Raw genomic sequence first — 15,004 nt, forward strand, 5'->3', positions numbered from 1 at the left:
GTGCAGAAAGAGAGGGCTGTGTACAACGACATGACTGCTGCCTGCAGAAAGACTTGCTCTGGCTCTGACCTGTCTTTTGGACCATCCCTACCAGCAAGCAAGAAGATTAGGATGCATTACAGTTTTGATTTTGCTCAGGAGGTAATATTTCACACACATTTACGTCCCTTTACTTTTTTAATGTCCCTTAAAGGGCGATTTGGTGCATGAGAATAAATAGTGCAAATGCAGAATAGCATCAATATAGTAAGTTTTATCTTTATTAGACAGTTATGAATAGATGCAAATTTAATTTAATCTAATCCAAGTTCCCTCTCTCCCTCTGTCTCCTACAGTTACACTTTCCCTCAAACCCTCTCCAGCTGACTGTGGCTTTGGACTCATCAAGCAAGCCTACATGAAGACAAGAGTCAACACTTTGGCAGACATCGCTGAGGTACTTTAACTTTACTTTGCTTTAATGACTTCAGTGCTGTTTTCTGTTCTGCTTCAATGAAACATTTAACTGAAGATCTTTTTTTTTCTTCCTCTCTTCTCTTTTTTGTCATCAGGTTGTGGAAAACAGCTCTCCTGTGAGTCACCTCAATATCCCACAGCTTGTTGGAACGGCAGAGGGAAACGTTTTAGTCCAGACCTTCGACTGGCAGCAGCATCTGACTCGCCACTTCCGTAGACTCCCACAGATCAAGAGTTATCAGCACTTCAGGTAATTGAAACTTTCACATTATGTACATACAATATAACATAGCAACAACATACACATGACCGTTTTTTATAAGAAAATACTTTGCCATGTTTAAAATGTCTTATGTGCTTTTTCTGTCACAGCTTTGACGCCAAGAGACCAGGTGTGGTGCTTGCAAAAAGTCACCGTGATGCACAACCTGTCGAATATCAGCTACTGCGTGACGGAGCAGATCTGCCCCCTGTCGACGGTCTTCCTGTCCTGGCCCCGCCTGGACTGAAAATTGAAGGCAGACCTATCTATATGAAAAAATCAGGCCATTCTGTGCTGACGAGGCAAGATACATCACATGCCCAGCGCCAAGGGTCACAACACAGAAGAGTCCACAGAAGAGGATGCGAATGTAATTTCTTTGGACTGTGTCACAAAGACCTTTTTTCTTGTTTACAACACCTGCAATGTCACTTTATCAACCAACCACCTGAATTTAGTTTTACATTCTTGTATGAAAAGCACTCTAAACAATGTGTGATTGATTTGATTATGGAAAATAAAAAAAGAATATATCAATCAACCAGTTTATTGCTTATTTTTTATCATTAGCAAAGGTTTGTGTTTCATGTTGCATGAGTACACCGAAGAAAATTCCTAGTCTCTAAAACCTTTCATTGACAATGGCAATAAAATCTATTCTGATTCATACTTCTATACTGTATGTATATAATTTATTAAAATGTTTAAGAAAAATATTGTCCTATGAAATGTATTTTATTCAGAAAATGTATGTTTCTTTTTATGATTTAATCCAAATATATTATCAAAAACGGTTGTAATCAAATGTAAATGTAAAATTGTGTCCTTTTATTTTTTGGGGAAGCGCTGCAAAAACAGATGAACTAAATTAAACCATGGACAAAAAATATATTCCTTTAAATAATGTTTAAATAAAATGTATTATTATTGTTGTTATTATTATTATTTAGAGAAGTAGGCTACGTTCTATTGTATGCCTATAATAGTAATATATTGTAAAAGTAAAAGCACAACATATTTCTTAACATTCTAGAGTTTATCTTATTTTTATTCAGTGTACATAAGAGTTGCCTATACAGTTTTATCAGTAGATGCTAAGAGACATTTATTTATTACCTGTTTGCAAACTTTTTCTTTTCTTTGATGGCACATTATCCTGACCTTTTTGCTCCCCCCCTGTGCTTTACAGGGAGAGCTTTACAGGGGGTATGGCTTATCTAAATGAGATGTAAATGAGCCCTATTGTCACTCCCAGCAGCAGAGAGAGGTGAGAACTGCACATCTTTCGAGGCGGTTTTCTCCACTTTTAGTTTTTTTGAGTGCCTAACTTCAAATGGCTACAACTTCTCCAAATATTATCAGATTTCCATGTGTTACACATCGTTGGAAAGCTTGGAGACCACACTTTCAGAATCTGTGAATAACTCAAAATGCTCCAGAACCGACATGTGTCCCTAGTTTCCGTAACTGGTCACATATGTAACCGAGACGTTTCGTTTTATGTGAACAATTAGGCAGGATGATTTTCACATCATTTTGAAGCCAGAACTCGAAGCAACAACATCCATTAGTCAAAAGTCTTGTGGACACATATTTAGTATGTCTTTTGTGGTCTTATTTCATCAACTTTCATTTTTATTTTTTTCAATAACCACGCATAAGCATTATTCTCTTAAAAATACAATCGTGTACATACATGTTGCTCACATATTATGGTAGCCCTGTTTGTGCTATATAGACTCCAGTCAAGTCATCTTCATTTATATAGCGCTTTTAACAATGGATTGTTTCAAAGCAGCTTTACAGAGATAAACATATAATTTAAGGTAACAGATTGTTTTGGCGTTATAGCGGTTCTTGAATAATGTTACTTCCAGCTAAACTTAACTTTGATTGATTCACCTCCGTCGAAATGATCAGACTTTAAACGCGAACCTGTGATTAACGCTGACGGCGTTCACATGCTCATTCAGAATTCTATAGTTATGTGCTTTTTAAAATATGTGCGCAGGTTTGTAATTCATACAACCCAGCCTAAACAAACTACTTTTCTTGCCTATAAATTTTGATACAGAATTTTGTTTTATTTTATCACTTCGGGGTACGCGAGCCGGAATTCACAACGCTTTATCTGTAGAGTGGGAAAGGGATCCTCCATAGGGAGAGGATAGTGGATACTTCAGCACTGCATTGTCATCGGGTCCAGGCAAAGCTCCCTCGTCAGATCTGGACACGGCCTGGATCCGGCAGGCTGTGGGAAAACCTCGGGGTAAACAAAGACACTAATATTAGCGTAGATGCCATTCTTCTTATGATGTAGCGAGTACATCAAGATTTAAGGGAAGTCTTCCCAGTTCCGGCTGACCTAATCTATGCAGCCTAACATTGAATTTATAGAAGTCTATAATGTATTATGTGTATGCTAGGTCAAAGAGATGTGTTTTTAGTCTAGCTTTGAACTGACAGAGTGTGTCTGCTTCCCGGACAATGGTAGGAAGACTGTTCCAAAGTTTTGTTGCTAAATAGGAAAAGGATCTACCGCCTGCAGTCGATTTAGATATTCTAGGTATTATCAACTGGCCGGAATTTTGAGATCGCAATAGACGTGAAGGACTATAATGCGTTAAGAGCTCGCTCAAGTACTGCGGAGCTAAACCATTTAGTGCTTTGTAGGTAATCAACAATATTTTAAAATTTATACGATGTTTAAAAGGGAGCCAATGCAGTGTTGACAGAACCGGGCTAATATGGTCATATTTCCTGGTTCTGGTAAGAACTCGAGCTGCGGCGTTTTGAACTAGCTGTAGTTTGTTTATTAAGCGTGCAGGGCAACCACCCAGTAGAGCATTACAATAATCTAGCCTTGAGGTCATGAACGCATGGACTAATTGTTCCGCATTTCCCAATGAGAGCATATGGCATATTTTAGATATATTTTTAAGATGGAAGAATGCAGTTTTACAGATACTAGACACGTGGCTTTCAAAAGAAAGGTTGGTATCAAATAGCACACAAAGGTTCCTAACCGACGACGAAGACTTGACAGAGCAGCCATTAAGTGTTAGACAGTATTCTGGGTTATTACGTGTGGAAGTTTTTTGTCCAATAATTAGAATCTCTGTCTTTTCAGAATTTAGTAGTAGGAAATTACTAGTCATCCAATTTTTTTATATCAGCTATGCATTCCGTTAATTTTGTGAATTGGTAAGTTTCGTTGGGTTTTGAAGAAATATACAGCTGAGTATCATCGGCATAACAGTGAAAGCTAACTCCATGTTTCCTAATGATATCTCCTAATGGTAGCATGTACAGAGTGAACAGCAGCGGTCCTAGTACTGAGCCTTGTGGTACGCCATACTGAACTTGTGATCGATAAGACATCTCTTCATTTACTGCTACAAACTGATAACGGTCAGTTAAGTATGATTTAAACCATGCTAATGCAGTTCCACTAATGCCAACATAGTTTTCTTGTATGTTAGATTTTCTAGTTTTCTAGTCTATTTAAAAGAATGTTGTGGTCAATGGTGTCAAATGCAGCACTAAGATCGAGTAACACTAATAGAGAGATACAACCACGATCGGATGATAGGAGCAAATCATTTGTGACTCTAATGAGAGCGGTCTCAGTGCTATGGTACGGTCTAAATCCGGACTGAAAATCCTCACAGATATCATTTCTTTCTAGAAAGGAACATAGTTGTGAAGATACTGCTTTTTCTAATATCTTTGACAGAAAAGGCAGATTCGAGATCGGCCTGTAATTGACTAATTCTGTAGGATCAAGTTGTGGTTTTTTAACAAGCGGTATTATCATAGCCAGTTTAAAGGTTTTTGGTACATATCCTAGAGACAAAGATGAATTAATGATATCAAGAAGAGGATATATGACCTCTGGAAACATCTCTTTCAGTAGCTTAGTCGGTATAGGATCTAACATACAAGTTGTCGATTTAGATGAATTAACGAGTTTGCAGAATTCTTCCTCTCCTATAGCAACAAATAAATCAAATTTTTCCTCAGGGAGACTACAATGCACTTCCTGATGCGATACTGTGGTAGACGGTTGCATAGTTATAATTTTGTCCCTGATATTATCAATCTTATAAGTGAAGAAGTTCATAAAGTCATCACTGCCGTGTTGATTTGACACTTCTGAGCTTGAAGCTTTCTTTTTCGTTAGTTTAGCCACTGTTTCAAATAAATACCTGGGATTATGTTTATTTTCTTCTAATAGGTTTGAAAAATAAGCAGATCTAGCAGCTTTTAAAGCCTCTCTGTAAGCAATCGAGCTCTCCTTTCACGAAATCCGAAATACCTCTAGTTTAGTTTTCTTCCAGTTGCGCTCCATTTTTCTGGCTGCTCTCTTAAGGGCCTGAGTGTGCTCGCTGTACCACGGCGTTGGACTATTTTCTTTAATCTTCTTTAAGCGCAACGGAGCAACTGCGTCTAAAGTGCTGGAAAAGAGAGAGTTAAACGTTTCTGTTGCAATATCGAGTTCTTCTAAGCTATCTGGGATGCTGAGATGATGAAACTGATTAGGAAGATTATTGATAAAGCAATCTTTAGTGGCAGAAGTTATAGGTCTAACGTATTTATAACACGGAGTCGGCTTTGCAGCCTTGGCTAAATGTAATTTACATGAGACTAGATAATGATCTGAGATGTCATCGCTCTGCTGCAGAATTTCAACAGCATCAACATCTATTCCATGTGATAATATGTAATATGTAAAAGTACTACTACTGACCTATAAAGCCCTAAATGGTTTAGCACCTGTGTATTTAATGGACCTTCTATCGCTCTACAATCCATCGCGTTCTTTAAGATCCCTAAATTCGAGGCTTCTGGTCATTCCTAGGATATCTAAGTCCACTAAAGGAGGGGGAGGGCGTTCTCACATTTAGCTCCTAAACTCTGGAATAGCCTTCCTGATACTGTTCGTTGCTCAGACTCGCTCTCCCAGTTCAAAACTAGATTAAAGACGCATCTCTTCAGCCAAGCATTCACATAATGCTTACCTTTTATACCACTGTTGAATCAGATCGAATGCATTAATATTATGAACAGCAGCTACGCTAATTATTTCCCATCTGCTTTTCTGCTGTTATCTCGGGACGCTAGTCCCGAGGTAAATAGCGTTCGTCAGCTCCAGTTTGTATCCAGCCTCTCACGGAGACTTCAGATGCCCCAACACCTGCGATGAGACGACTCGACGCCTGTGAAGAGACGACTCGACGCCTGTGAAGAGACGACTCGACGCCTGTGAAGAGACGACTCGACGCCTGTGAAGAGACGACTCGACGCCTTTGAAGAGACGACTCGACGCCTGTGAAGAGACGACTCAACGCCGGCGATATGTTATGCCCTAAATGAATACATGATGATTAACTAACTATATTCTTCTATGTACATTTCTGAAATGCACTTTCTGTAAAGCTGCTTTGAAACAATATGTATTGTGAAAAGCGCTATACAAATAAATTTGAATTGAATTGAATTGAATTGAATAATATTAGATCTAGAGTATGATTACGACAATGAGTAGGTCCTGACACGTGTTGTCTAACTCCAATTGAGTTTACAATGTCTTTAAATGCCAATCCCAAAGGATCTTTTTCATTATCTACATGTATTAGTACAACAATTAGTACTTTATCTGCAGCCAATACTAAATCTGATAGAAAGTCCGCAAATTCTTTGATAAAATCTTTATGGTGCCCTGGTGGCCTGTATACAGTAGCCAGCATAATTCTCAAATGTGATTTATCGTTTACACTATATATTTTTACATTACGCACCAATACTTCAAAAGAAGTATATTTAAAGCTACATTTCTTAGTGGTTTTGAAAATATTACTATAAATTACAGCAACACCTCCCCCTTTGCCTTTCAGACGAGGTTCATTTTTATAACTGTAATCTTGTGGGGTTGACTCATTTAAAATAATGTAATCGTTTGGTTTTAGCCAGGTTTCTGTCAAACACAGCATATCAAGATTATAATCTGAAATCATATCATTAACTATGAGAGATTTTGAAGTAAGGGATCGAATATTCAGCAACCCAAGCTTTATCATTTGCTCATCTGTATTATATCTGTTTTTTATTTGTTGAACATCAATTACATTTTTAACCTGACGTTTTTTGGATTTCCAAATTCGGGGAACAGACACAGTCTCTATATGATGATCAGGGCCGGATTAACCATTAGGGCAACTGGGCACTTGCCCAGGGGCCCACGACATCTAAGGGGCCCTGGGCAGCAGGGGCGGAGTGGCAATCGGGAGAGTCGGGAGTTTCCCCGGTGGGCCGGTAGTGTTTCGAGGCCGCGAGGGCCGGTCTGATAAAATGTATGCATTGCAAGTTCGCCATGCGCACTTGTGGCCAAAGCGAGGGGAAGAAAAAAAATATTTTAGATAACGGAGCGTATATTTGCACTAAGTGCCTGTCTTTTTAGCAAAAAGACGCCCGTCACGGAATAGCTACAGTGGCGTAGGTCGTAACGCGTGAAGTGCTTGAAAGCAGCTTTTGATGCGCTCGACCCGAGTTCGAATCCGCCTTTTGCCGAACTCTCTCTTCTCCCTTTTCCCAACACATATGAGATGTAAAATGTATAACCTAACATAAAGGTCTCTAGCGTTATATTTGGCCAACGAACTAAAATCGAAACCATGATATGGCTTTGTGCCTTTATAAAACAGCACAAGACTTTAAGAATAGGCATCCTGTGTGTGCTGGGTGATTTAAAGAAAAGTGCGCTCTTTGCTCACGCGATCAGCATGGTTATCTGGTGTTTTCTCCTAAATAAAAGCTCATGGGTTTATTTCTTGCAAGTGAAGAAATTAGGACAAAAGTATTTAAATTTTCCTGTATTATAGTGTAATGTAGACTAAAATATACTTTTGAAATATTCATTTTCATTTATAGTACATTTATAGGCTAAATTATGGATTTTACGTCATAGGAATAATTATATAAATCATTATTACATTATTATAATAATTGTTTGGCATCCTAAAACACCATTGATAATGTAATGTAGACTGAGACTCTCATAACTAAAAAGATGTTTGAGCCCTGGTACAAGTCAATGCTTTTTCTTTGTTCAATGAGCAGTTCATGGGTTGAAGCTCTTAATTTTGACCTCTCAAAGAGCACCAGATTGATGCATTTAACCTTAAAATGTACAACATTTTCTTGCGGGAGAGCATGCCCCCGAACCCCCCTAGAGGCACAGAGGTCCACCCAACATAGTTTTACAAAATCCTATGGGAAAGAACGACCATTTATGAACTTTAATACAGCATAGCAACAAAGTTCCTTTTAAGTCAGTAAAACTGTAAATGCCATATTAAAATGTCCTTGGACAAAATATACATTTGGCCCTAAGGGGGGGCCTACAAGACATTGTGCCCAGGGGCCTCTGAACTCTTAATCCGGCCCTGATGATGATATCTAGGTGAAAGAGGCTCTATGTGATGGGATTTATCTGACGTTGGTGACGTGAGGCCGCTAGCAGACGGTCGGTTTAGCCAGTCTGTCTGCTTCCTGACCTGAGCCCCAGATTGTCATGTTTTATCCCTAAGACTATGAGCCAAATTACTAGAGAGAAGAGCAGCACCAGCCCAGGAGGGATGGATACCATCTCTTTTCAACAGATCAGGCTTGCCCCAAAAACTTTTCCAATTGTCTATGAATTTTATATTATTCTGCGGACACCACTTCGACAGCCAACCATTCAGTGAGGCCAATCGGCTAACTATCTCATCACTCCTGCGTACAGGAAGAGGGCCAGAGCAAATTACAGTGCCTGACATCGTACTTGCGAGTTCACACACCTCTTTAATATTAATTTTGGTGATCTCCGACTGGCGGAGTCGAACATCATTAGTGCCGACATGAATAATGATTTTAGAGAATTTACGATTAGCATTAGCCAGCACTTTTAAATTTGCTTTGACGTTAGGCACTCTGGCTCCCGGCAAACATGTGACTATGGTGGCTGGTGTCTCTATTTTCACGTTCCGTGTGATCGAATCACCAATTACCAGGGCACAATCAACAGAATTCTCAGTGGAATAGAGAGAATAGAGTGAATTTATACCGTTGCCATTAACATGTTTATAAATAACTGAAAAAAGCACAAATGTCAGTGCATGTCAAAACATCCCAAGGGCCCCAAAAACACCTTGGTCCCCAGAGGGTTAAAATGATTGCACAATCACCAAATAGGTGGCGATATGCACTATGTAAATCAGCATTTAACAAAAGAAGAACGTAGTAGTATGGTGCACTTTTTCTCAGCGTCTGTTTCCATGGTGACTCGTGGATTCGTCTCTGTTGAGAAGGTCTGGTGTGTGAACCATGAAATTAAACAATAAAACCAAAAAATGTGGTTTAATCAAGCAAGAGTTCAGGGTATGTTTGACGGTAAGATAAACTTGCTTTCTGGAACACACCCCAGGACACAGGCAGATATCCAAACCAGGAATAGCAGAAAACATGGACAACGCTCAGTAATGCCAGGAACTCTAGACAAGACTCTGCGATGAGACAAACAACTGAACTGGGTAAATAGGCAGAGAGACTGAGGGATCATGAGGTGATGGGAAACTGGTGCACATGATTACACAGATGACAGGCAAAGCATTGTGGAAAACTGAGTCCATGATGTGTGTAGAGTGAGCGGTAAGAGTGTCCTCTGCTGGCGTACAAGCGCACTCGCAGCTGTGACAATATGAGCTTAGTTTCTTTAAAATATTACAAAGTGCATAAATGAAAATTATGCTAAAGATATTGATATCAGACATTTATGTTTTATATGTCAAAATCGATTAACCATGGCGGGAGAAACAGGCAGTTTGGAGAAGGTGTGTGATGAGCTGGAGCTCTACAGTCCTGATGGCAGAAAAAGCATCTTGTAAAAAACCCACACAAAGTGAACAACTGCTGCAAAAGCTTTGCTTGTAATTAATGTAATAATTGTTATTTCCATGCATTTCATTCCATTTTTGGACTTGAACTTGCCGATCTTGATCACGCGACACTGTTACTAGGAGATCCAGTGAAGAAATTAATTGAATTCAATCTCGATTTTCAGCATTTTCTGCTTGCGCTCCTAAAACGTTAAGTGTATTTATTATGAAAGAATGTGTCAGTATTATAGTTATTTTGGGGGAAATTTGAATAATTGCATTGCAAGCTGATTTAAGGTGTGCCCCTAAATGTTCTGCTTGCGCTCCTAAAATGTTCATCCAGGGGCCACAGCATTCCTAGTAAAAACAGTTAGCCTGGAGCCCTGAACTCACAGTGACAGTTTCATGTGAGAGTCATGTATGATCTTACCACAATTTCTCCAGTTTACAGTGAGGATTCTCCAGTACAGCAGAAAGCAGCTTCACTCCTGAGTCTCCTAGATTATTCATAGACAGATCCAGTGTTCTCAGGTGTGAGGGGTTTGATCTCAGAGCTGAAGCCAGAGCAACACAACTTTCATCTGTGACACCACAATCATACAACCTGTAGAGAACAATGACACACTTATCTCTCTCAGATCAAAACAGGAATCATTGTTTTTTTAAATTGTGTTTATAATTTGTGCAATATCTCTTTTTTTAAAACAATAAATTCAATTAAACAGTAAGATTAAACAGTTGACTGTTATTCTAAGAGATTATGTCTCTATGTGAGGGAGAAAGATTATGTAAAACTGATAAAATGTAAAACATTGAATACATCTGTTTTTACTTAAATGTATTGATATTTAAATTAAATTAAAATTAATATAAAAAGTCTAAATGTAATTGTTTATACATACGTTATAAATGCATATATTTGAAAATAAATTTCTCACAAATATCATAAAAAACCTGTTACATAGCTCATTAATCAGGTCAGATAGGTGGAGGGTTTAAAATCTGAAGTGTGACACTCATATTATTTGTTAAAGCATTAATTTATAATGTTTAAGTAAGAACTGTTATAATGTTTTAGCAGTGATGCTTGTTCTCAGTGTTACTTACACAGCTGATCTAGTTGCTGTAACCACAGGCATCAGCTTCTGAATAACTTCATCTGCAGTGTTTTGTGTGTCACTAATTGAAAATAAAAAAATAAACAAGTTTATTAATAATGCTAACAATAATAATAATTCATATCATAAGTAAATACTACATTATACCTTTTTTTAATAAAACTAGGGCTGTCAAATGATTAATCGTGATTAATCACATCCAAAATAAAAGTTTTTGTTTACATAATATATGTGGGTGCACTGTGTATAATTATTTTATATATATAAATACACACACATGCTTGTATATATTTAAGAAATATTTTCATGTATATACTGTATATAGATTTATATATAATTTATATTATATATAAATATTAATATTTTATATATAAATAATATTTTTTTCTTAAATATACATACATGTGTGTGTATTTATATATATACAAAATAATTATACACAGTGCACCCACATATATTATGTAAACACAAACTTTTATTTTAGATGTGATTAATCGTGATTAATCATTTGACAGCCCTAAATAAAACACTTCTTTATAAAGAACGTGTGAAAAAGTTGTTTTAGTATCTATAACTGTAGAAGCCTCGTATTCAGCAACACAGATTTGTTTTCTCTTTTTCTTGTCAATGTCGTTTGTCAAGGTCTATTAGTCTACATTTACACTACAACACTATTTTGACATATCAGATTTTGTCCTGCCAAATGCGTATGTTTTCATGAATCAAGAAGTATTTTGTGTTAAACAAGTTGTTTTTGAAATGAGAAGTAAGCTAATTGTGCTAAAGTCACATTAGCTGGGGAAGCAGCACTGGCGCGCACACACACACACACACACACCTCATTCATCCTCGTTCACACACACACATACACCTCATTCATCCACGTCTCGTTCACACACACACACACACACCTCATACATCCACGTCTCGTTCCTCCCTCACATTGCCGCTATCATGCGTGCACACGAGATGCTGATCGCACATGGACATTCACCCGTTACTCCACTCTCCCTTCCATTTCATACACTTACACTGCACTGTCTCGTCGTTTCGTCCCTGTGTTTTGTGTGTGTGTGTGTAATCACTCTTCCAGCGGAAAGTTGCGCCGGCCAAACCGAATGAGCGAGCGAGCGAGCGGTAGCCGCTGATGACGTCACGTAGTGATGTGACGTTCGGCACCGAGGCTTCGAAGCTTGTATGAAAAAAAAAAGAAACATCTCACATGAACCACCGTACCGGAGCTTGATTCGTCTTGCCATAACCATGTGATCAGTGACGTCCGAAGCTTCGTTTCGACCAAGCGGCAACCTCCCTGTCTCTCTCTTGAAACCAACACATACTTCACAGCAGAAAAAAATATCTTTACAGCCTGGTGGCAAATAGTTGTTTTGGTCTATATAGCTAATTTTGCCCTTGAGTTGTAAAAAAATTCACCCCCCTCACAGTCGTCATACTGTGAGGGGGGTGAATTTTTTTACAACTCATCCGTTTAAATTACCGTATATACCCGAATATAAGACGACCCTGAATATAAGATGACCCCCCCACCCCCCACCCCCCCCACACACACACACATTTTCCAGACTTATTTTTGGGGAAAAATAGATTTTTGTGGAAAAAATCTGGTTTTCAACAGAAAATAATTTTAATAGCCAATTTCCGAGGCGTTGTTCCAAATGCCTCGCATCACATGTGCCTCGTGTAGAGGCCAGTTCGTCGGCGGAGACCAGCACACATGCGCTTCCTGATTGGCCATGACTGCGGCTGCCCTGAGTGCGGCTGCCCTGAGTGCGACGGGATGGATTTAACCACCCTGCGGTAGGGTCGTCTGGCCGTTTTCGACGACGATCTGGCTCCCGCTCTCTCTCTCTCCCTCTGCTCGAGACGTGCAAGAAAAAGCGCCGTTCACAGAGGATGCCAGAGCGGATGGAGACAAGCGAGCAGAGACCCGCCCCCCCCCTGTTCACATATCGCGTCTTTTGCGCGCTCAAGTTCGTTATTTCAAATGTAGGCGCGCGGTATGCGCACTCATAATGGAAGCGACGCGCTCGTTTTTTCCAAAAGGAAAAAGAAAAAGGCTATCAATCGATTCCTCCACTCGAATATAAGATGACCCTGAATAGAAGACGACCCCCCATTTTCAGCCTATTTTTAGGACAAAAACCTTTTCTTATATTCGGGTATATACGGTATATTAAGCCTTAAAGTTCTGCATAATTAAGGGTGTGGCCACTTGAGTGACAGTTGGATTGCCGCTGCTGTCACTGCTAGTCGTTTGTCTGCTGTCTGTTAGCGTCACCCTCAGCTGTGTTTGCGCTTTTTTCGGGATTATTTCATACAATTAAATACACGTATAATACCTTCGCCCATGCACGCCATTGGATCCCGTCGTTGTTGAGTATGGAGAGAACAACCAGCGCTGTATTTCCAGTTGTTTCCCTCGCATGCACTAATGGATGTCTGACAATTTCATTGCTTTTTGGAGTTTAGATTTAAAAACGTCTGTAGATATAGAGACCACACTCGTTATGCGATACTATTGCTCTCACGGAACAGATAGGCTTATTTAACTTTTTAGTGTAAAATAAAAAGTACCGTCAGATGAAATCCTGCAAGTGTCAGTGCTTTCTCTCCATCCATGCAGTAGATGCACACCCTTGAATGAGCGCAGATTTCTAGTTCATTTACTTGAACTTCTGAGGTAATATCTTTGGTTTAACTTATCTAAGAAATTGAGAGGCGAACAAAATCAGATTTTAAAATGGACTAAATTTAAGCTCTTTACGAACTTGACGTGCGATGCCCTGCTGACTAACATGTATGCGCACGAATCACTGTCACACGCACAAGCTCAGAGCAATATTGTAAGTTACTGTCTGCATGATAATACATTTTTAACTAGCAGAATAATAATGCATCACGATACACATAGTTAACTGCTTGTATGTTGTGAGAAATGTGTGTGATCTGTGTTATGTACTGTTGTATACATGCTGCTCTTAACTAATTGCCCCTTGTGGGATTAATTAAGTTGATAAAAAAGTAAAGTAAATAGTCTCACTTTTAGTTACGTCTTTTAACAATTGTAGTATTTCGAAGGGCAAAAACATTAACTTTAACTATTGGCTTTACTTCTTCAAACAGCTGTCACTTTAGCGCGAGGCCAGTAGCATATAGCATTAGCACCTCAGCTCCACCCACGTCTCGCCTCTTTGCCCATTTTATTTTATCCGGGAGTGACGAGAGGTCACGCGCTGCCAAGATGGCGACGGTCGGCGACGGCCACTTTAGGCTTCAAAAACGCTCTTCAGAAACCTACGGGTGACGTCACGGATACTACCTCCATATTTTTTTACAGTCTATGGTTTCGACACACAACCACGTGACTGCTTCATATTCTGATTCAAAAATAGTGCAAACCCCTTGCGCAGGTTTCGAGTGTCATGCGCTTCGGTAGTGAACTGAGACCGTTCGGAAGTCTGGCTGTCCCAAGTGAGAGAATATTCTCAAAGGCAGGGGAAGTAAATAAAAGAAGACTAAGCCCTCACACATTTGAACAAGTCCTGTTCCTTAGTAAAAAATATTTAATTTCTTCAATTACACAACTCCCCAGTTCACAAGCACTTTCACTACCCAGCCTTTTACCATTCCACAATAGCTTTCTTTTATTTTGATAATATACAGTATGCCTATATGAGCCTTGCCTATGAACTCATAGATTTTGGACTATGGCTAAAGTTTTAAGGCTACATTTGTTAAACAAAGCAATTTGTCCTATGCATTAATTCTTTCATAAATTAATTCATCTCTCATTTGTTCATACATTGTGTAAACATCAACACTAACACTGATGATTTTATTGCTTTGTGGTTTTCATAGCACAAAGTGATTTATAACATAAAACAATAACAAGATGTCGTTAGTGTGCACCATGTTGAAAAGCTTCGTGTAATGAACCAATTTACGATACATTTGAGGGGAAAGCCTCTGTGCTTCACAAAGCTTCATTTCACCATCACTAACGTCATGGCCGAGTCGCGCCGGCGGCGATATTTTTTCCCAGGATGGAAGGGGAAGGTACCGCCTTTTTCGCCTCTGATTGGCTAGAAGGGCTCTCCTCCGATTGGTTATTTGATTTGGCCGTGAAACGTCATCTCTTCAGATGAGAAGTTACACATATACACACACACAACCTCTAAACCTACCCATCACACACACACACACACACTAAACCAACTCCTAAACCCATC

General features: G+C 39.1%; 1 protein-coding gene across 50 annotated transcripts in view; it reads right to left on the minus strand.

Moving 5' to 3' along the window:
• The window catches only part of LOC130072179 (protein NLRC5-like), a 912,375-nt gene that overhangs the window by 846,892 nt on the left and 50,479 nt on the right, over window positions 1–15,004 (minus strand). For 23 of the 50 annotated variants that reach the window (XM_056237149.1, XM_056237148.1, XM_056237144.1 and 20 more), the window contains 2 exons: window positions 10,744–10,815; window positions 10,067–10,240 (listed from right to left, as the gene is read on the minus strand). The exons of 26 other annotated variants lie outside the window; for them this stretch is intronic. In XM_056237149.1, coding sequence (XP_056093124.1) covers window positions 10,067–10,240; window positions 10,744–10,815 — 246 coding nt within the window. The remainder of the gene's footprint in view (window positions 1–10,066; window positions 10,241–10,743; window positions 10,816–15,004) is intronic. One more of the 50 variants, XM_056237153.1, reaches the window with a different exon arrangement.

The sequence above is a fragment of the Rhinichthys klamathensis genome, unplaced genomic scaffold (genome assembly GCF_029890125.1).
Source record: "Rhinichthys klamathensis goyatoka isolate OS25496 unplaced genomic scaffold, OSU_Roscu_1.1 h1tg000481l_1, whole genome shotgun sequence".
Classification (NCBI taxonomy): domain Eukaryota; kingdom Metazoa; phylum Chordata; class Actinopteri; order Cypriniformes; family Leuciscidae; genus Rhinichthys; species Rhinichthys klamathensis.